Source organism: Natator depressus, chromosome 10, assembly GCF_965152275.1.
Source record: "Natator depressus isolate rNatDep1 chromosome 10, rNatDep2.hap1, whole genome shotgun sequence".
Lineage (NCBI taxonomy): Eukaryota > Metazoa > Chordata > Testudines > Cheloniidae > Natator > Natator depressus.
In genome coordinates, this window is record NC_134243.1 from 57,230,614 (window position 1) to 57,257,643 (window position 27,030).

At 38.9% G+C, this 27,030-nt stretch overlaps 1 protein-coding gene across 3 annotated transcripts in view; it reads right to left on the reverse strand.

Annotated features, from left to right (window-relative positions):
- MINDY2 (MINDY lysine 48 deubiquitinase 2) overlaps positions 1–27,030 on the reverse strand; it is a 107,067-nt gene that overhangs the window by 35,843 nt on the left and 44,194 nt on the right. For all 3 annotated transcript variants that reach the window (XM_074966249.1, XM_074966250.1, XM_074966248.1), the window contains exon 6: positions 16,329–16,471. In XM_074966249.1, the coding sequence (XP_074822350.1) occupies positions 16,329–16,471 (143 nt within the window). The remainder of the gene's footprint in view (positions 1–16,328; positions 16,472–27,030) is intronic.

Genomic DNA, 27,030 nt, shown 5'->3' on the forward strand with positions numbered 1-27,030 from the left:
AGGGGTCTTTGAAAGGTAAAAAGGTTTCTGTGACAAGTTCAGTTTTCCAATTACAAATATTAAAAAGAATATTTCATAACTTCTATGGATATGTCTACACAGGGATAAAAAAAACCCACAGGTGTCCCAGGTCAGCTGACTGACTTACAGGGCTTGGGCTCCGAGGCTGAAAAAAATTGTGTGTAGACATTTGGGCTCAGGCTGGAGCCTGCGCCCTGGGACCCTGTGAAGATTGTGAGTCCCAGAGCTTGGGATCCAGCCTGAGTCCAAACATCTACACAGCAATTTTTAGCCCCACAGCTGACCCAGGCCAGTTACAGCCATGGCATGCGTCTTTTATCCCTGTGTAGATGTTCCCATCAGACTAAAACTAAACATTTCTTAAACGATTTCAGAGCCAAAATTTATTTGATACCGGAGAACTGTTTCAAGCTTGAAGAAAATGTTTGCTACTATTTTTTTCTTTTGCTTTAAAAACTGCAATTTAATAGGTGTATATAAATCATGATTATCTTCAAATTGCAGATATTTTACTTTATAATAAGAAACATTTTAATACACTATTTCCAGCTCTAAGGCGAGAAAGTACTTCGGATTTTACTGATCCATCTAAGCAAGACCACTGCAATTGGCTAGTTCAAAAATAAACTGGTTCACATGAGCAAAGCCTAGCAAAGTACAAAATGGGATAAATAACTATGAGTTGCAGGAATATGGGAAAAGTCCCCCTCTAGGCACCTGTCAGTTATAGGTCCAAGTTAAATAGATCTCGTGATTTTAATTATTTTGCAGTTACCCAAAAACAGCTCCGTAGAGGCCCATATATTACCATTGTTCAGGTAGTCTTTGGTGTCAAGAGAGAAATGGGTGCCAATCTTGCATACGGTATTGAGAGGCAATGAGCAAACCACAAGAGCAAGGTGAGGTTTGACCATCATATACTGTCAGTTGTGCTACTCGTGTGTAATAGCCATAATTTGGCTACTGAACTAAATGGAGCATCACTTTTTCCAGTATTCCATAACCTGTGTTCCTATGTAAATATTGTTTTTAACTTGAGACAGTGACAATCTGGAATTTGTGGTTTGTAACCAGTAAAACAAATGCACAGTTGATTTATGAGATAGTTTTTGCATGTTTCTGGCAACAACATGTTAGAGAAGATGGTCATATAATAGATTAAATTGAAATTAATTCCTATCCTCTGTATTGTAATTTTCTTCCTGTCTTCTTTTATATGAAGAGTGATCATGTCTTGCCCCCTCCCAAGTTAAAAGAAAATATTTAAATTGCAAATATTGCTCAATAGTTTAATCTGACAGTTGAATACTAACATGTTTTAATCTAATCTCCTTGAGAATGAGGATGCACTGATCAAGGAGCTGAATCTGGAAGCAAGACCCTTTCTTGAACTCAAGTCTTGTATATTAGTTGAATGCACTGCCATTCTGTTGGGTGTCATTTCTCATATATTTCTATTACAGCCTCTCATAACAATTCAAACTGATGTCATAAGGGGAGAGGTTTTAAGAATCCTGCAATTTCTTAAGAGCGATGTACACAGGCAACTCAATTCATCAGTCAGTAAAAACTGAATTTTGAAGCTGTTGATCTTGAAAACAGAAATAATGATGAGATTTGGTTGTAAGAGCATAGTCAATGATATAAGGATAGATATCTTGCACATAAGAAGTTTCTAGTTTATGTGATGAATCCATTTAAGTAATTGTGGCCTGCTTTTTGGGCCATGCTTGCTGAGAGTCTACAATGCATTATACATTATTAAGCATAGATGTTTTTATCTGAATTGTGATGGACTGTTAAGAATTCATTGTTTATAAAATATGGAATTAAAAATGAATACAAAGACGAAGACAAACTGATATAGCAATGTTTTAGAAATATACATTTCAAGGGCTATAAAGCTAACAGTGAACATTACTATATATACTGTAGTAACAGCTGTTATCAGAAAGGGTATAGAAGAGAAGGGTTTAAAAAATTAGTCACAGGCACACAAGTGATACACCTCTACCTAGATATAACGCGGTCCTTGGGAGCCAAAATATCTTACCGCGTTATAGGTGAAACCGTGTTATGTCGAACTTGCTTTGGCCTCGAGCATTTCTGTTATTAGTAGTCACTTCCTGCCCCAACTGACCCCTCAAAACCCCCGATCCATCCAACTCCCCGCCCCCGCTCCCTGTCCCCTGATTGCCCCAACCCTATCCACACCCCCACCCCATGACAGGCCCCCCAGGACTCCCACGCCCTATCCAATGCCCCAGTTCCCTGTCCCCTGACTGCCCCGCCCCCAGAACCTCTGAACCATCCAACCCCCCCTGTTCCCTGTCCCCTGACTGCCCCCCAAGACCTTCTGCCCCTTATCCAACCCCTTGGCCCCGGCCCAGCACCCTTAACACACCGCTCAGAGCAGCATGTTGGAGCCAGACACGCTGATGTGCTGATCCCCTGGAGCACGCAGCCCCGTCCCCCAGAGCGCTGCTTTACCACGTTATATCCGAATTAGTGTTATATAGGGTCATGTTATATCGGGGTAGAGGTGTATTTATTTTTAGTAGATGTTAAGCCTATTGAATAATTATGAAATATTAAATATTTATCCTGAATGTCTAAGACTTCATATATTCATAAGAATAAGAACATAAGAATGCCCCTACTGGGTCAGATCAAAGGTCCATCTAATCCAGTATCCTGTTTTCCGACAGTGGCCAGTGCTAGGTGCCCCAGACGGAATGAACAGAACAGGTAATCATCAAGTGATCCATCCTCTGTCGCTCATTCCCAGCTTCCCAGAGGCTAGGGACACCATTCCTGCCCATCCTGGCTAATAGCCATTGATGGACTTATCCTCCATGAATTTATCTAGTTCTTTTTTGAACCCTGTTATGGTCTTGGCCTTCACGACATATGCACACAGTTTAGCCTTACACATAAAAGCCTCAAGTGCAAGTTTTGATAATGGGATTGTTTCTCTGAAGAGCCATCTAATACTTTTCTGTTTGTAGATAAATAATCTCATAAATGCAAGGACAATGAGCATAGGCTGTGGTATGTCAAGCTACAAGTACTCTTAACATGAATATACTTTTTCTACATTTCTTCTAGCAGTTGCCTTTATGTATTGATTGGCAACGCACTTACTGGTTCTATTGGTTTGCACGACATTTCTAACAATTAATTCCATACACTGATTACTTGTTATAAAAGTAATTTATAAAAATTTTTTACAGTGTTTTCTGTTTTGTTTATACATTATAAAACCAATACGTAAATTTCGATCAGCCTAGAAAACTGCAAATTAAAACTACATTCTGTCTTAAAAAACTTAGTCCTGAAAAATTAACACATTAGGTCCGATCCAAAGCCCTTTTAAGTCAATGGAAATATTCCCATTGACTTCAATGAGCTCTGGATCAGGCCCTTTCAGTGTTACAAAAATACTATATATTGAGATGAACGCACTTAATTATTTTGGGAATAATATAGTTGAGTGCCTAGTTACAGTAACTATCAGACAACTGAGAAAGACTGTGTACTTGTTTTTTGAAAGTACTATAAACGTTTGATTTGATGGTCCTGATCTTAAGACTAAAAATAGTACTATTACCAGACAAGCAAAAGTATTCGAATAATTTAAATTATATTCAGTGCCAAATGGCATTAATGTTGTGTGTGTCTAATATCTCAGACACAAATAGCTCACTACTTTTACAGAGATAAATCTACTGATGCTTAAAAAGGAAAAACTGTAAGTGTTTCTATGACATATATGTAGAATTCGGATAAATACTGTGCAGATTTCATAATACAGAAGGAAAATATCTTTTTAACCTACATAAAATCACCACAAAACACACTTGACAGTCCAGGCAGGAAATTAGTTTCCTGTTACTTTTCTGTAAAGCAAACAGAGTGTGTAAGCAGTCATATCAGAGGGAAACAGTCCAACTAAGATATCTTACCAGAGCCCCTCATTACAGTCCTGTTTTTCCTTTATTTGGGGGATTATCTTTGCTGTACTTATTATCTGTGTAATGGAAAGCAGAGGCAAATCTCAAAAAAAAAAATCACATCTTTAACAGTTTTAAAATACTATTGCACAATTAAAGGCCCGCAAAACCAAAAGCTGTTAGAAAGTTAAGGGTAAGGGACAGAAGAGATGAATGCTCAAGTGCAAATGTACAAAAAAAAAAATCCAGTGCAACTTGTTATGAAAGTGATTAGGAAACTGTCTATACTCTTATGGAATTATCAATTTATTCTCCCCATTTTTTTAGGCAATAATTGAAATTTTCTTACCAATTGCAATATATATATACTATATAACATCTCTTTATGAACACAAGCAGAAGAAACATGCACAAAGAACACATCACAATACTCATTTAAACTTTTAACTTAATAAGCAATGTCAGGTAACAGAGTATGAAGTATCATCTACATTAGATTTTAATCATACAGTTTTCCATAGCAGGAATATTAAAGTTTGGCTAAAAGACTTAATTTATGCAAGCCTATATTCCTTACATGTTCCAAAATCTATTCATCAAATTAGGCTTGTAATGGTATTTTTTCTAAAATTATAATGTGTATAAATTTGAACAAATTATTAAAAGGTCTGGATGTGACATCCAGAGTATTATAACTTTTATAAACAGACAAAACAAAATCCAATTCTTTGGAGAGGGAAACAATTTCTTTACTCTCTCATGTTAAACCGCTGACAAAGGCAATATTAGCTCCCGTCTTAAAACTGCTGTTGCTGTATTTTTTAATGTCTTCCTTTTAATGTGAATGATGTGACTGAAAACTAAAAATGCATTATTGACTGAAGAATGCTTGTTAATATCATACTTTTCCAGTCACGGGTCATTTACTACATGGACTAGTTAAAGTGACATTGTAGTTATCAACATGAAATTAAAATAAAATATCAAGAGATGTCTATATATTGCATAAAAGCACAGTGTGAGGATATCAATAAGACTGATATTTTAATATTGCTTAACTCTCCAAACAGTAACATACAACATTGCCCTATACGGTGACAGGGAACAAACAGTGCAAAGCTCGTGTTTTCCTCTACATTTTGTTCCTTTTTGTGTTCATATGTCAAGGACTCTGTTAATCAGGTGCAAAAGCCAGTCCAGATGACATCTTTATTCTGTAGTCAGTGTTTTATAATAAATAAATAAATAAATAAAAAATCTGCTAGCATGTGTGTCCCTCAGTTGTGTCTAAACTACTTAAGTTTATCAGTGCAACTTGCACTATGGATAAACACCCAGTGCAGAGTGCAACATTGCAGAGAATCCATAGTATCCATCCTCTTTTGGGCGATCACAATTCACCATGTCTACAAACAACGCTTGCTGAAAACTGTTGCACTCACACTGAGCCGTAAGCAAGTATCCCACAGCTCCTATTTACTGCTTCATCCAGTTTTTTATTTGTAAAATGTAAAGTGTCCAAATGTGTATACATATACAAGTTGAATAAAGTTTTCAGAAGACTGTAAGTGACCTAGGAGCCTAAGTACCCAAGTGACTTTTGAAAATGGAAATTGGATACTTTTGAAAGTTGTCTTTTTGCAAAAACAGATATAAGCACTTATTTTACAAGTTAAATGAGCAGGCATGAGGAAACTGGGGATTTGGTGAAACAGTTATATCTCACTGGTGCAGCTCCAACCCCAACACAGTCAGACTGTTCTAGCACTGCAATGGAGCACACTGATCTGATGCAGAGTACAATGGTGGTGAGCTTTGCTTTGAGCATGAGCAATTGCCACAGGGCTAGTCAGGGATGCTGGAATAACTTGTGTAGTGGGAGTGCTGAAAACCAAACTGTGAACCCTGTATATAATGGAAACCACTTCAAGTCAGGGGTTGCAGCAGCACCCCTAGTATCCCTAGTTCCAGCACCTATGATTCCAGTACTCTTTGTGAGCTGCTGCAAGCACTTTACGTGGACATGGGGTTGCTAGTGCATGCAACTGTGCATGCAAAGCTAAAATTTTTCTAATGTAGACAAGGCTATGAAATGCAACAAGTCACCTCTGCAATTCACATTAGCTGAAATAACCTAAGAAATTTAAATCCCACAGCTCCTCCTGCATTTTGGTCTCATATGACAACACAATATACTTTTATTGGTTGGAAAAAACAAGTTTTTCAGCAAATATTTATATTCCACTATGGAAGCACTGGTTACAACTCAACTCCATAGTTAAAGCTGAGTTCCATTTTGCACTTAAAGAGATTCAACCTTTATTTTTTATGAAAACAGCATATCCTCCCCAAAACTTACAGAATTTACTTTTTGAGTGTTGGATTAATTGTCTGAGAATTTAAAGTAAATCCATTAGAGTTAACAGTTAAAAACTGGGTCCTATAAAAAATTAGTATCTCTGTCTTTTCTTTATTCTGAACTATCTTAGCAGAATACAGACACTTCCAAATTTCTATATTATTAAAATTAATGTTATATTTGAAGAAATTATGTTGAAATTAGATTAAATTACTAACAATTGTATCTATTTATTATGGTTATGTAGGCTACAGCCAGGCTCAAGTCAGCAGCTCAGGTAACTTAAGTGCATTGTGTCATCAGGTGTAGTTGGAGACTAGCATATACTGCAGCCTTCTTTGAAATATAGTAAATCAATTGCATCTCAACCTCAAAATTCAAGAATGATGTTGAGTTTTGGGAACAACCCAAACACTCAAGTACAAGAGTGCATACATCTGATATACATGAATGCTTTATAGCAAGGTTGACATTTTTAAGCTACCAAAGCTATCAAGAATTGTTCTTCCAAAAAGATTTTGCACTGCAAACTCTTGTACTAATAACTTACAAAAAGGTTAGCATTCCAATATTCCTGCAGCTTCAGATTTGCAGAGATTACCCATTTTCTATAATTGTGAATTAAAGATGGCTAATCTGTACTAGCTATTAATAGCCAGGTCTCAAAATATAAGGCTTTGAGAACATGGGACCAAAAACAAGCCCAGGGTGCAACCTGAGGGCCGGATACGAGGTAACCCAGAAGATAGAGCCCCTCTCACACAGTGCAGCAGTATGACTACCGTCACTTCCCTTTTCTCCTTTTGGCTATTACAGTACTGCTGCTGTAAAGATCATTAAAACTTGCAGAGATTGGACTAAATCCAACTGGAGGATACAATAGGACAGATGCAAGACCTTAAGGCAAAACTTCATAGTTGTGACTTTGTGTATTTGGCACATACAGAAAATAGTCTTGAAGGCCCACAGATGTCACACAGTTGCTTGGGTTTTTAGCTAGGATTAGAGTCTAAACTTCATTTTGAACTTCCTGGATTGGAAGAGTAATGAGGTAGTGATTTAACCACTGCTTTTCAGAATGGACAGATTGCTGACTTTTTCAGGGGTATGATAACAGATGAAATAAATAATTTCTTCACTGAGGATCTTGCAAATGTTTCAACATGGCTAAGAGTCCTTCCTAAATAAAGAAGCACCATTTAAAATGTAGAGTGGTTGGGAAGGTCCAGAAACTAAGAGCCTTGGGACATTACAAAGTGGGCCAAGTAGCTGGAAGTGAGGAGGCTTCAGTGATTTTGAAATACAAGAATCCTAGCCTGTATCTCTGAAACACCTTAAAGGTCAGATTTCTCAGAAAGGACAGAATTTAATTTCCCAGCTTCGTCCTTGTTTACATGGGACAACAGGATCTGATTTCAGTAACTGTTCCTACTTGGTTTACCACCAAAAAGCAAGATTACTAAAAGTAATGTTTGGGCCTATTTCAAGGCCTGAACTTTATGTTTAGTTGATGAGACATTTTCAGCAAGGTCATTCATGGTTTTATAAAGCCTCCCTGAAAACATGTCCCTCCCTATACAGAAAGGACACAAGCTTGAATTAAGCAGTGATTTAGTATCTTGTCCAAAAGCAAAGACATGGAGACTGCTTGACAATGCAAGGAAATCCATATAAAGGGTAGTACAAAAACAGTCTGAGCTTGTATCATAGAGGTAAGAGGAGGATAAACTATAATGAATTGACAATTTGTAGAGAGATGAAGAAGCAGTTGTTTCAGGAGAAGCCAAGAGCTCTCCTTTCTACCATTTTATTAGGTACTTAGCTATGTAGAAAGAATGAACTGAGATGGTTAGATGGGTTGCCATAGACCTATAAGATTTTAAAAGGACTGAATCAACTCTTTCAAGTAGATTCTGGGGCTGGCTTTTTCTTCAGTGGGATCCAAGCAGCCACCACAAACTATTTTAAGGACTGAGGACCAGCATTTCACATTAATATTGGGGAACTTATAAAGCTTGGCAACATTAGCAGGAAAGGCAAATTCAATGTCATGAGCATCTTACAAAGATATTTTCTGACAGACACAGATGAATTGCATTCTTAGGTTTTTCTTCCTTTACTATAAGTTAGAGTTCCCTTGTAGCAATGTATAAGTAGAAAGTTTAATTCTATGCATTTTAGTAATAATTTCAGCATAAACAGGAAATTCATCCAGAAGTCATTAAGTCCTTCAGTACCTCTTAAGACCTGGAAGACTCAACACCCTTATCATCATCATCCTCTACCAGGTTATCTCAGAGGATGAGAGAAAGGAAGGCACTTTTATCATTGGATGATTAACTCTTCATAGCTGTCCCCAATGAGATTTTCCTTATCAGACTTTGGCTGAGCTGAAATTGAGGTCATGCTCTTGGGAGGTGGGTACAACAAAAAATAGTGCTAGCCTTTGCAGTAGAAGCTGATTTCTTTGTCTTAATGGTAGGCTGAGTGAGAGGTCCTGTCTGTACCTCACTTCCACAACTGAATTATCTATAATGAAAACTAAATTGAGTAGAAGGAACAGAGGTGCATTGTGTCCCTTCTGGAAATTAGAAATAGACTGAGCAGAATTTCCTACCTCTTCTGTAGGTTTCTGTGCTGCCAAGACATGATTGTCAGAACTCCTAGCTGATCTTGAGGTAAAAGGTCCTGGAACAGCAGGAAGCTCCAAATCAGTGTCACCTGATGGTCTTAGAAGTCCTCAGAGCAACAGAGGCAAATAGACCCAGCAGCTGTGGGTTGAAGAGGCACTCTGCAAGTTAGACATTTCTTGTCCCCTTTTCTCATTTTATTTGTTGACTCAGAGTAACTTTTTTATTTTTCAGCCATGACAGAGCAAGGGTACTTTTACGATGTACTCTGAGCAAAAACTGGAGAATTTAGGAGACAGTATGTGACCAAGAATCCTTGAGGCCAAACTTTTTGGAGCAATTTGATTGACCTCTGTGCCACTTGCGTGACAAGAATGACTGACGAGCATTCCACACTGGTGTAGCAGAGACTGCAGAATGGAGTAATATTTTAATATTTAATTTTCAAGACCTCTAGTGTATTTTCTTACTCATTTGTAGTCTATTGGCAAGTTTAGCTTCATGCTCATTAAGTGGGAAAGAGCATAAAACTTAACGTGGAAACAATATAAGAAAGGTAGTGATTTTTGAACCTCAAATCCTATCTCCCCCAAAACTACTTGTAACATACTCTGTGCACTGGAAGCTAGCAATAATATCTATGTGTTGGGAAGAACGACAAAAGTTACATCCTCATTTTCAATTATACCAATTCAATCATGCATCCTCCAAGTCACAACAGCCTTAATTCTGCCACTGACTATACTGCATTTCAGCCAAAGAAATCCTGTTGTCTTAAATTATATTTAAATGTTTTGTTCATCTCATAATTGTAGAGTAAACATTTCTATCACTTCTCAATTAGAACAGAAATCTGATGTGTGAAGCAGTGCTGGCTACAGCTCAATTACTACTGCCAAGATTTGGAGGTCAAGCATAAACATTAAGAGCAGATTGTGTTACTGAGTAGCAGATCAGTTTTTATTTATTTGTATGACCATATTTTTTAGCATCTTGTATTTTGTTTCAATATATTACTGAATCTCATACACAGTAGAAATAAATGTGGCCATGACAACAACAAAAATGACTCTGTGGTTAGTTTTCATTATTAGTATGGGGCCTTTTCGCTGATGTCTGCCCTCCTGCTTAGATCACCTCATTCACAGAACAATGCTTACCTTTTTCTCATTTTCTCCCAAAAGTCTCATTACTAAATAATTAGTTTGTTGATAATTTGGAAGTGAAGATGCTTTCCTGTCAAATTTTATATCATAAGAAATATATGACCTACATTAACTTCCTTTAAAGTCTCAAGGAGATTATAAATGTTCCAGCTGACTTGTAAAGCTATACATTATATTGGCCCTTCTTGTTTTAAAAACAAGAACTAAATTTGCACTGTACTCTTCTAATCAAACCATCTTATGTTCCGTAGTGCCAGTTTAAATTTCTGGAAAAGTGAGTCATTCAGTAAGGGACTTAACAATCTTTAGAGATCATCAATATGAAAAAAAACCAAAACTGTAGTTTTAAAGACTATGACCAAAGTTTTCAACATTATGTGCCTGAAGTTAAACATCTAAATCTACATAATGGCACATAAGTAACCAGAATATTCAGCATTCCACAGCACCAGTAACTCCTGTTGAAACCACTGACACCCTAGTTTGAAATGTTTTGCATATAAGACATTCCAAGTCATGCTACTGTACTATTTACATTTATTTATACTAAGCACTAAGAAATTTACATTAAGGGAACTAAAACTGAAGCTGGACTGTACTATAGGCTCACTAACAGTAACCCACTGATATCCCACTGTTAATTACTGATTTCTGAATTAGCAAGTGTAAACAAGTATAATGCATCGAAATGCACCTTGTTCATTTATTTTTATAGCTATATTTTAGCTTTAATTATTCACTGCAGTAGTTTTCTAGAAAATAATAAGCCTCAAATCTTGAAAAGTAACCCATGAAAGTAACATCTGCTCTCCACCAAGATAAACAGAGACAAACATATATAACATAGTAAATGTATCAAATAGCATGCCATCTTTTGTCTAACTTACTTAATAAAAATTCGAGTCACATTTTTGAAGTAAAACATGCACAATCCATCTGCACATATCTAATTTATGTGCAGGACCTATATATCACATATGCCCATTGCCCAACTAATCAGCCATATGTATACATCAACACCTGATTTGGACATGTATATTAGGTATGTCTATGAATATTTTAATTATGCACAAACTGAATGTAACAGCATATTATAATTTTAAAGAGTTGTTCAGTACACCATTATTGCCAGTATGTACAGTATTGTAAGCAATTGATAAGGAATCTGCTCCCAATTAAGAAATCCTTAGAAATCAGAAGTTTTATTCATGAAGCTTTCTGTCACATTTCCAAAGTACCTACTGGGATCCTTCATGGATGAATTATTGGTTCTACTGGGACAGCAATTTTATTAGCTCACTCAGTTTTAAAATGTGAAAACAAAATGTTGATTTGTAAATGTGCACATTAGACTTTAATAACCCATGCTGGGAAATTATTCTGTCACACTTCACTCAGAAAAAGTCATTTACTATTTATGATATTTTAGATTGTTCATATTATGAAAAGCAAAAATTTAAAATGATGTAAAATGGACAGAAAATATACAGTAGAATCTCGCAAATTCACAGAAATGACTGGGGTGAGGGTCCTTTGTGAATTTGTAAAAAATAAGTAATTAAAACCAAGGATAACGCACCACAAAATGTACTTCGATAATTAAATAGGTATACTTTAATCTTAATTTATAAGAGTATTTAATTGTCTACAGTACTAACGAATTTTCAAATATTGAATAATATTCAATGTATGGAATAATACAAATATTTGTATTGTTAAAACTTCTTTATTTTTGCAAGTCTGTTATTCAGGTGTTAAATCTCCATAGCAAAGTGGGGACAAGTTTATTAACAAGTCTAAATCCATGAGATTCTATTGTATTGCTAAATGTTAAACACAATTTTCAAAAAGTCGACAATACCTTTCATTTGCTGGATACCTATAAGTAGGATGAGAGTAACATATACTGACAACATATGATATTTTTCAGATATTTTAAATTCAATTTAAAACAAGATTTGTTTTCAGTCTTAGAAATGTATTTTTAGTAATAGGAACTCATTTCGTGTCCTAAACCATACTATATTATTGCTGGTCACTAAAAAAGGTGTTGTCTATAATCCCAGAGGCGCAGCATTTTCATGTATTAAAGTGATCTCACCATATAATTTATATTTAAGTGTGCTAAACTGGTAAGACACCCAGGATGGAAATTAAAAGCCAAGTTTTGAACTCTGATCCAAATACTGGTCTCTGGCTAAAAATAACACTGTTCCCATGTGCGGATATGAGGACAGAATTTGGCCCATATTATATTTCACTAGTTTAAAAAAGTGACACTTCAGTCCATTCTGAACAGCAGAAACATACTTAACATCTTAAAAACTTAAATTACAATATCATAAGTGAATTTAATGTATTTTTACTATTTTAAATATTACTTTGTGTTATGATTGGCTGATTCTACTTGGAATATTGCTCTAAATCTCATTTATTTGTTGTTCAAAACAGTTGGTGCTTGTAGGACAGGTCCTTTTTATTTAAAAAGGCCACATTAAATATCCCCCTACACACACAACCACAACCACTCCCACCCTTTCTGCAATGTTTTGGTCCACGTTACAAACATCATTACAACGATCTACAAGGCTATATTTAAAGAAAGAAAGAAATAAAAAATATAAAAGTAGCATCTAAAGTCTTAAATTTGCACAGCTTATTCAGGTCACTAATTATTCAGTGCTCCATAAGGAATGATTTATACAGAGTTTTTCACATTTTGAAAGTAACAGACCAGTAACAATGATGGAAACACTTGTCATTTCTTCAGACTTTTCATTGGGCATGAAGCCACATAAACGTAATTGGAGACCTGTAAGATCTCCTAGAATATTATGTTGTATTATGAGACCATATCTTTGTAATCATAGGAATGTCTCACCTCATGGAAGAAATTACTATTTTTCTGGCTTTAATTCTAGCAGCAAAAATTCTAAATATCTGCTGTCAACAAGATTTATAGCACATACTGTCACCTCAGGAGTGATGACAAAGGCTGTTCACAGATGATATTTGTAGTCTGTGCACATTTGGGATGCGAATAGAGTCTTAAATTAACTAAATTTGACTATGATAAAGTTTTGAGGCACAAATTCCTCTTTTCCTTCCCACAACAGAGGAGAGGCTTATAGGAAGAGATTAAAATTCTGCAGAAGATCTTGCTTCCCAACTCCAGTTCCATGCAGACTTCTACCCAGTATTCAGAGTCTTCCCCTCCACCCCCCAACAAGTTCACGAGTGGCCTATTTTAGCTTCCTCCCTTGTTGTCTTAGACTGCAGAATACAACTCCTGTAACTATTGGTTGTTGCTGTATTCCACAGTAACTTAATTCAAAGCATGTCTTTTTTTCTGAAAAGTTAGTAAAAAAGGTGACTAGAGACAAACAAGCTTACAAGTAAAAAGTTATTCAAAGTGTCAGACCTACAAATTCAATCTAAAAGTCAAGCTGGCTTTTTCAACTACTTCACTAGTACGACAAAATTGGAAAAAAATTACCTTATCACTAACATTAAAAAGTAGTAAATAAAAAGTGGCAAGTTCATTTTTGTAATTAATGTTGCATTTTGGGGACAATATGGTAATAATTAGTAAAACTGTTTGAGTTCTAAACAAACAAACACACACTGATAAAAAGGAGATTCTGCTAGCCAAATTCTGCCCTCAATCACATTGTCCAACATCACTGTACATTTAACCTGTACTCCAGCTTATGGTTTCTGGTCTAGAAGAGACACACTAACTGATAACATCCTTAAATACAATGTAGTCAAAAAATTAGCAATTATTAGCACTATTTACAAGGCACAATAAATACACATGAATTAAAAAAGAAGGCTCCTTTACTAAAATCTGGCTAATACACAACTGCAAAGCTTTAATATAGAAAGGTAAAACTTTCTAAAATTCACACTCATGTTGAGAGAACTTAGCTAGAGTTCCATGTCAGAATTTTCAGCTTCATCAACCACCCAGGGGTTGGTTGACTTCTGTCATTCTGAACTTTTGTCTCCAAAGACCTGGTCACTCCTCTCTCCCCAGAGGGCTGACTGAGTTCAAAGTTGACAGTGCCCCTTTCTGGATAACCCTATATGGTTAATTCAATCACAGCAGCCTTATAGGATTTGTAAAGTTGTCTTAAAAGCAATGGTGCTCCACGAGTGCCTTTGAACCTGAATGAGACAGATCCTTCCATCCATGGAGCTGGTGAGTCCTACAGTCCCTGAGTCTTAGTCTACCTCTGGTTTCCTATGGGAGCCTTGTTTGACTGGTTACAAATTTAATGTCAACCTCTTTCCTCACGTCACAAAAAGGCCAATAAAAGTGGTTTACCTTCCACTCTATGTAATTGCTTTGTAGGACATAAAGAGTTTACCCTTTCCTACACACAAAGAAATTTCAAATCCCTATCATTTTAATTTCAAGAGAAGATGTCAGACAAGAGTCCTCTCATCTCTGAAGTTCATTGGCTTTTCCACAATTTTAGATGCTGCTAAGTAATCAGAGGTGGCTATATCCCAGGCACTGTTTCCACAATTTTCTGCAAATATAAACAGGCTGTTGTCATACCTAGCACTGAACTCATTTACCCTGTCATTAGCTACGTGCTAGTCAAGTTGTCTACACATATAGAGCTTGTCTAGACTAGGATAAAAGATGAATTTTTAAAAAGTTACCTCAAACATTTTAACTAACATCTTTTAAAAACTCTAGTATAGACAGGTCAAGTTAACTCCTGGGGGAATTCTGTGCCACTGTGCATGTGCAGAATTCATGTCCCTCACAGAATTATTTTTCTCTCCATAGAAAATACACAATGCTGGAGAGGCACTGCAGTTATGGCTTTTGCCCACCAGGGGCTGCTGTGGCACCAAACAGAGGGCAACCAGCTCACCAGCCATAGCAGCAAGCAGTTGATAGGCTGGTGGAGGAGAGTCTGTATTCCTCACACTGCCCTGCCCACGGGGCCAGGTGAGGAGGCACAGGAGGAGCAGGGCATATGGGGCTGCTGGGGAGGGTCACACACTGGGGTGCAAAAGGGCTAAATGGCACTGGTGGGTGCAGGGACACATGGCGTTAGGGGGATGCATGGGGAGAGGGTGGCTGAGTGGGGGTGCAGGGACACATGAGGATGAGGGAGGCACTGCAAGTACACAGGAGGACAGGGGCAGATGTGCCTGACTGAATGGAAGAGGCTAAGGGTCAGCCAGCGTCTGCATGGGGGAGGGTCCCCAACTCCCTAACAATCCCCCCCTCCCCAAAAGCCCCCTATTCCATACTTCTCCCACCCACACTCAAACAACCCTCCAGGTTCACTCCCAGGCTTCTTCCCAACAATTACTTCCCTCTCCCTCAGCTCCTCCATTACCCCCACTGCTTCTGAAAGATGCAGGAAATACATTTCTGTATTGCAGTTTATATGAATTATTACTTAAAGTTATGTATTAATATGCCTAGTAAGGAATCTATTTGTCAAAAATATTTCCTGGTTCTTTTTTGCCTGTACTGTTACAGACATACTTGACAGGTATTTTGAAATAAATTACCAAAATAATAGAAACTGGCATGATTATATTGTGTTATTTTGACAAATAAAATATGCAGAATTATGCAATATTGTGTACAGAATTTTTAATTTCTTGGTGTAGAATTCCCCCAGGAGTACAAGTTGTATTTTAAACATGTTAACTGGTAGAAAGAGTTCACCCATTGTCCAATGATTTGCTTTGTGAGAGTATGTACCCATTTGTTAGCATATCCAAAGACAAGAAATTCAGCAATATAACAATATAAAAGTGAAAGGGTATAAACCCTGTATAATCCATATTCCAATAATAAAATACCTTGTCTCAAAGATCTTAAACCAGAGTAATGCTGTATAACAATTTTATTTGGGGTGGGGGGGAGAAGAGATTAATAGTTTTTCTAATACTATAATAAGCAGCTAAAATATTTAGCTATTTTAATTTTTAAAAAACAATGCTAAGTTATCAAAACCAATAATTTAATCTAAATATGACATATACCTTAAAACATAGCTGCTTTTTATAGTAGTCATTTGGGAATGGGTCATATTTCTCCACCATTTAAATTCAGTAAGAAAGTGCAGCCTATTAGTCTGTCACTACAAATCTGTGCAAATTCCCTTTTTCTAGCTGACACACAGACAATAAAAATCAATGAAAAGGTTAATAATCATACCTTATATTTGGTCATGGTGCTAAAATGGTTGTTCCTGAAGAACACACAAAGTTCTCCTTCCTGAACTGCTGAAGTCAGCTCACATAACCCATGGTATGTCAACTGAGTGGCTGTGTTGTTCAGAAATTGTTCAGCTACAAATCCTATAAAAGCAATGCAGATTATTAACTGTGGGGCCATCATACACATCTAAATACATACATACCTACATAAAAAAATTAAATATATCAAAAATTCTCTCTCAGCTAGTGAAATGAACTCTCAAGGCTTATATCAAATTAGATTTCACTAGAAGAAAATAAGTTAACTTTCCTTCTCAATTTACATCTGTGAAACTATGACATTACCCAGGGTAGAATCTGAACTGATGGAAAGCTGCATCCTCTCAATTCTCCAGCCTGGGGTGCCTTTTACACTGCTTTGCTGTTGGAGCAACCACTCCTGATCTGCTCTCACACAGCTTTCAGCATGTAAATTACTCCCAGCTATACTGCTGGAGTGCCAGCCACTCCTGAATTACACTGCAGAACAACACCAGCAAATTCCCAGTCCCAGACTTTCCCCCAGAAATGTGCATCTTGTATTGCCCAGCCCTCTCCTGGATAACACATGCTCATATAAATAAAATATATTTTATTAAAAGAAAATGTTATGTACAAATCCTGTTATCCCAAAGTTTCCCAAACAGTTCAATCCAAGCACACTGGTTTAGATAAAACAATAAAACAAGTTTATTAACTACAGACAAAGTTTTGCGTGATTACAAGTAATGAGGCATAAATGTCAGGACTGGTTACAAAGAAATAAAAGGCAAGAATACAATTAATACCTAACTTAATAAGCTAAGTGAATTTAAAGCAAAAAGTCTCTCTCACCACATGTTCTAGCAGTCTTACTGGCTAATTTCCTTTCAGACAGGATTCCCCCTTCAGTCCAAAGCTGTTTCTTTGTTCCTAAGGTGTTGTAGTTGCCGTTGATAGAAAGAAAGGGAGGAATGTTTTGGGACACCTGTTCCCCTTTCTTATAGTTCTTTTTCTTTGAAAAAGATCTCCAGCTGTGGTTCAGGAGACAGAAAATCTGTGGGGATGTGAACCTCCAGCTGTTTCTTTGCCAAAAATGTAGGTTTCTCACTCACACCCTCTTTCCTGCCAAAGAATGGCCCCTTAACCAGGTGATAAGTCCATTTGATTTTTTTGACACCTGAAGCATCAGTTTGGCTCTTGTCATTGAGGAACTGGTTTATGCCTGCTTTTCTGAACTTGTAACATCTCAGTAATATTATACAGTAAAATCTTGTAACTTTACCTATAATGTTGCCACACATATTTTACCAAGACAGCAATGATCAGCCAATTATGAATTTTCAAATGATACCTCAGAAGGCATACTTTGTATCCCTATGTTCACCCTTTTTACAAGACTATAATAAATTTTGTACAGACGGTCACAAAAGCATTAAATTTTTTACTGCAATCTTATTGCAGTCTTTTTGTTCTATGTTTGTACAGTGCCTAGCATAATGGGGTCCTGCTCCACAATGGGCTCCTATGTAATACAAATCAATAATAATGATAATAATTTAACAGAGGTGCGATTTTTAAAAGTCTCTCTTGTACAAAAACAGTGCATTTTACCAATCATGTTATTTGACTTAGCACCATGGAATCTTGATTTTAAAAAAACAGCACTATAATAAATCAAGGTAGCACATTAATTGGATTAAAAACTGGCTAACTGGAAAATCTCAGGTGCTAACTGTAAATGGAGAATCATCATCCAATAGGGGGTTTTCTAGTGGGGGTCTGACCGGGATCTTTTCTTGGTCCAACACTCTTCAATATATTTATCATCAATGATCCAGAAGAAAATATAAAATCATTGCTGACAATGCTTGTAGATGACACCAAAATTGGTGGACGGTAAACAGTGATAACGACAGGTCAGTTCTGCAGAGTGATCTGGATCGTTTAATAACCTGGGCACCTTTAAGCAGCAAGCATTTTAATACAGGCAAAACACAAGGTCACACATCTAGGAAACGTACATTAACCAGAGTTGTTTAAGATGTGTTGTGTATATTTATTCATTCCACTCTTGGTGTATGTGCGCCCCATTTACTCAGGATCAGAGTTGTCTGACTGACAGTGTCTTTTGCAACCACACATGGCCCTGAGTATCCTCATGCTTTGCACTGGGGGCATAGAGGGTGAAGCAGCTCAACCACCACTCGCTTCCTTCAGCACAGAAACCAAATGAAACAAGATCCTGTAGTAGAGTGGAAGGCGTGCACACAGTAGAAATATATATATGAAAGAGAGAGAGAGAACAAACATCTTGAAGGAAATATTGTTACTAATACAAAAGTAATATAACTATAGTTACATTATTATGTAACTGTAGTTCTTCAAGATGTCATCAATGTGGAGGAGGGAGGGATAGCTCAGTGGTTTGAGCATTGGCCTGTAAAACCCAAGGTTGTGAGTTCAATCCTTGAGGGGGCCATTTAGGAATCTGGGGCAAGAATTCGGGATTGGTCCTGCTTTGAGCAAGGGGTTGGATTAGATGACCTCTTGATGTCCCTCCCAACCCTGATAGTTTATGATGCCACTTACATAAAGGGAAATGTAGCCATGACCCCCATCAGCTTCCAAGCAACTCAAAGCACTTTTTGGCTAACGACTCCAAAAGCAGGGATGGAGAACAGGCTTGGTACAACATGAAATATTTAGTCTGGTCAACACAGTACTATAGAGAGTGACCACTGGATCAGCACATGTGAGGTCCTTGAGGATTTTTGATACAGTAAGAGGAGAGAAGATGAAGAGCGACCGTATCACAGGGAAGTCAAGTCCAGAGCACTTCAACTGCAGTATGCAGTCCAGGATCTTAGGTATCGAAGCCTGTTGGGCCACCCATATGGAAAACCTCTTCCACTTAGAGTAGGTTCTTCTCATGGATGGGTTCCTGCTTAGAATCAAGATACCCTGGACAAGTGACAAGCAGCCCTTTTCCAGGATACTCATCCAAGCAGCATTTAGGCAATCAGTTGTAGTGACACTAGGTCTGGGTGAAGTAACCGTCCCTGTGATAACAGGTCTGGGTGGAGTGGGATCTTGCTCGGGGGTTGCACCAACAGATGTAGCAAGTTCATAAGACAGAACTGTCTCAGCCATTACAGAGTTATGGGGATGAGCCTGAGATGCTCTCACCTGGCTTTTGGTAGTCACTCTGTGGAATCAGTGGGAAGGTGTAACAAAGCCTTAACTTCACTCCAAAAGGAATGTGATTGGAGGGACTCTGGATTCATGGCCTCTGGAGCAAAGCTGGAGCACTTTGCATTATCTCTGGTGACAAACAGATCTATTACCCATGTCCTCCACAACAGAAAATGTACTCTTGGTGAATTTCTGCAGCAACCACTTGTGGTCAGTGACTAAATGCCAGCTCAGGAAACCCACTATGTCACTGCTGGTTCCTGGCAGGTGCAGCATTATCAAAGGGATGTTTCATAGCACCAATTCCACAACTTGATCACTTCATTACCCAGTGGGGGAGATAGCACACCCCCTCGCATATGTAATATATTGCCTGTGTTTTGTTGGTTTGTGTGTTACAACGTGCCATAGGACCAGGAGACCACACACTGGCCTGATGACCCAAAACTCCAGCACTTCCGTGTGTAATCTCACCTCCTCCGGGGACCATCTCTCTTATATTTGGCAATGGTCCGGGTGGGTGCTCCCATCCTGTCCTAGATGTGTCCGTGATCAGTGTTCAAGATGGTTATGGGGTTTCAGATGGTTCTCCTTTCTGAACATTGTTGGGGGTAGGCACCAAGTCAGTGCTCTCATGACACGGAATAATATTACCATTGATTTGCTCAGCAGATGGTTCCTGAGGACTGACCTGAGCCATAGTTGTAGGGGCATCAGGTGAAGTCTGGCAAGCAGCATCACACATGTACATGTGGACACATGACCCAACAGTGTCAGCTAAGTCTGCACAACCCTGGCCAGGTTAGTGATCATCCCATTTACTAGGGATTGGATTGCAAGGAACCCATCCTGAGATACGTACGCCTGAGCTGTTACCAAATCTATTCTGGCTCCTATAAATTCTAATGTTTGCATTGGAATCAGGGGTGGTTTCTCTCAGTTGATCAAGAGAGCTAGCTGGACAAACAGGACTACTACATAGCCTCAGCACAGTTTTTGGAAGCAGCAGAGAGATAGCCTTGCATGATTGGTCACAAAGGTGCAAGCTGCCATGTGTCCCAGGAGCTTATTGTGTTTTGAGGTCTCCCCTGAATTGCTTGTACCAGACCTGACAAGATGACAAATGTGTCTAAGGGAACATAGGCTCTGGTTTCAATGAGTCCAAATATGCCCCTATAAACTGCATCATGTGTATAGGGATTAATGTGGATTTTTTTTTTTACATTCAACTACAGATCCAACTCATGGAACAGAGCATGGGCCATCTGGGTGAAAGACAGCAGTGCTTTGTAGGAACGGCCCTTGAGTAGCTAGTCATCGAGGTACAAGAAGACTAGAATCGCTTCTTGTTGGAGTTAAGCAGCCACTACGGTCAGGGCTTTTGAGAACAATGTTCGGGCTGAGGAAAGGCTGAAAGGAAGCACTCAGTATTGGAAATTATCCTGGCCTATAGTGAAGCATAGGTATTTCCTATGTGATGGGTGTATTGTTATATAGACATCTTGTATGTCAAGAGCTAAAAATCAATCTCCTTTCTTTAGTGAGGCAATTATAGCTGCCAGAGTCAACATCCCGAATTTCTGAGACTTTACTACATTGTTTAGAAGTTTTAGATGTAAGATCAGTCTCCATCGTCCCTTGGCAGAAGGAAATACTTTGAGTAAAATCTCTTGCTCTTTGTGAGGAGGAGGAGGAGGAGGAACTGGTTCTATTGCTCCTAATCAAAGGAGATTTCACTTCTTGTCTCAATAAAAGCTAACGAGAGGGGCCCTGAAGGGGGATGAAAGTTAGAACAACATAAAATGGATGGTTTAACCTGATATTACCTCTATTACCCACTTGTCTGTACTGATCTGCCTCCAACCATGGTGGAGGTAGGCAAGCTGGTCTCCAAAGGAGGGAGGTGGGCTAATAGGCACAGCTGTAAATCCAGAGGCAGAGGTGGTTTTGAACCCTCAACCAACCCAAAACTATTGCTTCGAAGACAGCTGGGTGGTCATGCAACCCCCTCTCTGAAATCTGTCTTTGTGAGTGGTTCAGTGGATCTATGGGATCTGGAAAATTAAGTAGGATGTGATCTCGGGGCAGTCTGTGACCTACTAAACCTTTTCTTATATGTAGATGTATATATGCCCTGAGATCACAAAGTAGCCCTGGAGTCCTTTAGGACTCATCCATGGCCTCCAAGAACAGTTTATGACTGTCGAAGGGGAGATCTTCCACGCTGTTCTGTACTTCTCTCAAAAACCCTGAAAGATGTAGCCATAATGCCCTCTCATAACCACTGCCATGGAGAAGGACCTGGCAGCAGTGTCCACAGCAGTTCTAGCCACCAACTGGCTCTCTGAGATGGATTAGAATTGCGCCCTATGTTCTTGTGGCAGACGTTCAACGAAAGCCATGAATTCATTATAATTCGGCCATCGGGGCCTGATAATTTGCAATCCTGAACTGAAAGGGTTGCTGATTAATAGGCCTTTCACCCAAAGGAATCCAACATTTTCTGATCTCTCTCATATGGGGGGAAGGGGGTGAAGAGAGAAGTGCTGCATCCCCCCCCCCCCTTGTTTACCGCATCCACCACCAGGGAGTTGGGCAGGGAATGGGAGAACAAAAAGAATCCCTAGAGGGAACATAAACACTTCTTATCCACCCCTTTACACATGGTTAGAATAGTGGCAAGTGTCCATCAGATCATCTTAGCTAGATCTAGGAGCACCTCATTGATTAGTAACACACCCTTGAGGAGTGTTGCTGACTATAAGATATTCCACCCTTTGTGCTGTGAACCCTTGACCTCCTCGAGAGAAATATGAAGGGTGTCAGCTACCCTCTTTATGAAGTCTTTACATTGCTGGAAATCATTGGCCCTGGATGGTAGTGGAGGCATAACTGCTTCATCCAGATACAAGAATGAAACAGATGTTTGAGGGGGGCCTGCTTATTTGCCCTAGCTCCCCGCTCCTCAAATGTCACCTCCTGGGTGGGGGCTGGTTGGGGAGGACAATGCTGTACAACTCTGCCCTCCCTATGAGATTTTGCCAGACCACCGGTACATTGCTGTAGATAAGCAGCTCGGGGCCCCAGAATGGCCATTGTGGGGCCCATAGAGAAGTAGGAGTGGCATGCATGGTTTCACCACCCTTGATAAATTAGCCTTATCTTCCCTATGACTTTCAGAGAATGGGATGCTGAACGGATGTGTGGAGAACCATGAACAGAAATAGAGGATACTGACTGGAAGTCTCCTTCATCCGCCTCTATCTGATCCGAAGGGGGAGCACCTGCAGGAAACAGTGGAGAATCCTGCAGTACTAGAGGACAGTAGTCCAGAGATCAGGTTTCAGTACTAAGAGATACTCAGTACCCATCAGGAGGGGAGACTCTGGTTCATCCATTATTAAGAGGTCCTTAGTAGAGCTGAATTCCTATTGTAGTGAGTAGGGGGAGTAGTACCCCTGCGGTAGCTGAGACCATGGTCGCCAAAGCCAACTGTGGACGTACCGAAGTAGACACCAATGGTGTCTGGTGCTGTTGCCTAAGGGTGCTGCATGTAGGGGTACCAAAGGCTGGGCTGAACTCAACAGTGCCAGTCCCAACTCTCTAAGCTTCCCCTCCTTGGTGATAGAGGTTACCAAGGCCCTATCAGAACCATGTCTTTCCTTTGTGGTCTGGGATTTTATGGCCACAGCGGTACTGGAGGAGGAATCCTTCAACTCAGAAGGTAATAAGTAGAGATGTCAAGGCTTTGGAGACCTAGATCTCACCAAGGACCTAGATCTTTTCAGAGCTGTCGCCTTAAGGTGAGTCCATGCTCCTCTTTTTGGAAACCTTCCCTGAAGGCTTCAAAAGGACTTTCTCTAGGGAAGCCTGCAGGGTGCTGGATCTGCCTGGAGACAGATGTATTGGTTGATTTACTAACCTGACTCAGAAGCTGATGGAATGCTCCCTTCAGCCATTTAACAGTCTGAGTTTAATTTCTCTATTTTTCCTTACCCTGGACTTGAGGGCCAGATAGAAGTTGCACTTCTGGGAGACATAGGACTCCCCCAGGCAACAGATACAGATTGGCCGTCTCCCACCACACTTCAGTTGTAATTCAGGTTTGTTTACTGTTTTTCATGGAAGAGTCTGTGGATTGCTGGAGAACTAGTAATATTATGACACTACAAATACCAAGAAAAAGAAACGTGAGGGGAAATAATTTTTATTCACACTATTTAAAATTGTCCACTTTATTAACATCTATTTAGATCAAATGTCTGCCTAACAAAAGAAAAGCTATCTAACCTTCCCGGGATCCCAGTTCACAATCTCCAAGTCTTGTGAGGAAGGCCTCGAACAAAAAAAGGACTTGGCATTTCTGATATTAGTAAGATATGAACTAAATAAAAAACCACGCATACACACAAACTTTTCAGGCTCTCTTTATGCATTATGAAGATGCACAAAAAAGTATGCAACCAGTTTTTTGTGCCTCCCTCACCCTTCAGATCAGCCTTAAAAATGTACTTTACATGTACTTAAAGCAATTTTCAAAGTCTTAAATGTGGCCAATCAAAAATAATTTTTACCAACACTGCCAGAGGCATTTCACTACAAGAGCCAGTTACCCACCTATTTCCAACAGTTTGGGCTATAAAGCTGTTCAATACAGATTTTAAAAAAAGGGAGAAGTAATGTGTTCCCTTATGAGCATACTGAAAATTCAATCATATTAGAGCCTTCATAAAGGATTATTCCATTTAACATTCTTGCACTTACTATAGTTCAGGCTCCTTATAAGCAAACAAATACCTCAGGTTTTCAAAACAGTTAAATTTAACAGTTTTACAAGGTCGCAGGATTTTTTTTTTAAAAAAAAAAATCACCTTTTTGGATGTTTTTCCATACCTGGTCCCTGTCCAAAGATGAACTTTTCTGAAAACACCAACCAAAATCTTCAGTCATATTTTGGTAAAGTAAGAATGAAAAAAATTTTTTTTCCATTTTTCAAACATCTAGCTCCAAAACAGCTGAGCTTTGAAGACTTGCCCATTTTGTACAGCTGACAATGCCTTTGTTAGATTGACCAGTATATATCAGCACTGTAAATCTTATCTGTACTCTACTATTACCTTTATTCTTGTAAACAATTCTGTAAACAATTCTGTAATTCTCTTAAACAGCATCATGGTACAGGACTATTATAAAGCTCCACAATCTGTTATTTGGAAGCCACTTCTAAATATGGACAAAATGAGTTAAAATTCCACGACTCTGTAGAAAACCTAAAATGGTTGTATTTAATAATATGGAAAATTACCACTTTCCCAACAATATTTCCAGTACCTCATAAACCATGTCATATTTATTCTAAATTTTGAGTTAAGCATTCATGTCGCGGTTCCGGATGGTGCCTGCCTATGCAGGGAAGATGGTAACTAGCTGAAAGGATTCCAGGTAGAGGTGGATAGCACAGGGGTATTTCCTCCCACAATGTAATGAGAGCTAAAAAGGTAGCCCCTTTATTATATTTAGCTAAGAAGAATTTTATATTTGTTAAAACAAACTGGCTTATTAGTCATCAGTTTAGAGCAAATGCATGTATTAGTTTGCAACTTAAAAGTTTTAAGCGGGTCAAGACCATTTGGGCCCTTATTTAGGCATTTGAGTGCACTGCCTAAATCACTTTTGAATATGAAATTTAGGCTCATGAATCAATTAGGTGTTACAACACTGAGGGCAGCAATGCCTAAATATCTTTAAAAATCTGAGGTTAAGTGTTTACCTAGTTGACCTAGAGGATATTTTTTCCAAGAACTATTATTTATATTTTCATTACAGTAGCACAGAGACCCCAACTGAGATTGGGGTACTATTGTACTAAACACTATACAAATACACAGTAGGAGACAGTTTATAATCTGAATAAAGATGACAAAGGGTTGGAGGAGAAACAGAGTTCATAGAGAAATGAAACTGACTTGCCTTAAACCACACAGCAGCCAAGTGGCAGAGTCAGGAATAAAACCTAAGTCTGCCACAATAGGACACTGGATAGGATTTGAGAGTGTCTCCTGGTGCAACCTGGACTGTGAGACTGCTTAGCCCTCCAAACCTACTAGCCTGGGTTGCCTCTCATATTGTGAGGCTCATGTCAAACACAGAGGTTCTCAAACTGTGGTTCGTGGAACCTAGGCGGCTGTGCACAAGAGAATGAAGGGCCACCCACCTAATTAGTGGAGCCACGCAGGCGTGGCTCCACTAATTAGGTGCCTGGAGAAGATGCACATATAAGGTGAGGTGGTGGCCTTGGGGGGGTGGGGTAGGTGGTAGGGTCCAGTGGGGTGAGAAGAAGGAGTGGAGGAAATTTGGGATGTGCAGGGCTGCGGCAGCCAGAGAAAGAGGTGACTTTCCCCAGCTCCAGGGCTGTGGCTGCCAGGGAGAGACAGCCCTCCTTCCCAGCCTCAGCTCTGTGGCTGCTGCAGCACAGAGAAAAAGGGCACACCTATCACATTAGAAAGGTAAGTCTACCGATATTAAAATATGAGTTGTGTGCTTTTATTTGTAGAACAAACAGTGTTTATCTTTTTTTAATATAGTGCTTTTATCCAAAGCGCTTTACAATAGTTAGCTAACAGTACAAACCACATTTGGAAAGATCATTAAGTGGTCCTCCAAGATCCTTAGCAATTTTCAAGTGGTCCGCAAAAAAAAAAAAAAAAAGAAAAGAAAAGAAAAAGGAAAGTTTGAGATCCACTGCTCTAACAGGTACTGCACTTACACAGGCATCCATAGGCAGGGACACACCCAACTGAGTTACATGAATGATCTCCCAGCCACTCATGAACCATCAATAGAGAGGCTCTCGCCAATTTCCCCCCCCCCCCCCAGCTCCATATACCTGACCAGTGTAAGTTCATATTTAGTTTACCACTTCTTCATAGGAAAGTGGATATGTACCATCCTTTGTAATCGAAGCTGAGATTTCCCAAGCACTTCCACCAAAACACACTTTTAGGTAAAATATAAAACAGATTTATTAACTACAGAAAGATAGATTTTAAGTGATTATAAGTGGCAGGCACAGAGATCAAAGTTGGTTATCTAAGAAATAAAATAGTTAGAATTTAAACTGCATTTCTAACAGACTAAACAAGATTTGAATCAAGCAGTGTCTCACCCTAACAGATGATACAAGCAGGTTACAGTTCCTCAATACACACAGACTGGACTACCTTCCAGCCTGAGACCAAACTTCCCCAGTTCAAAATCTTTGTCTTCCAGATGTGCTTTAGGTGTTGAGATCTGGGGTGAGGGAAGAGAGGCCAAGTGATGTCACTGTCTCTCTTTTTATACTTTCTTCTAGCTGCTAGAAAGATCCTTGCTGTGCTGCAGGGATCCGTCAGTCCCCATTTGACAAGCAATAATCTCCACTGCTTTAAAGAGCCTTTGGGACAGGATTGTTTTCTTGAAGGGCTATTAACGCTGTCCGGGGCCTTCTT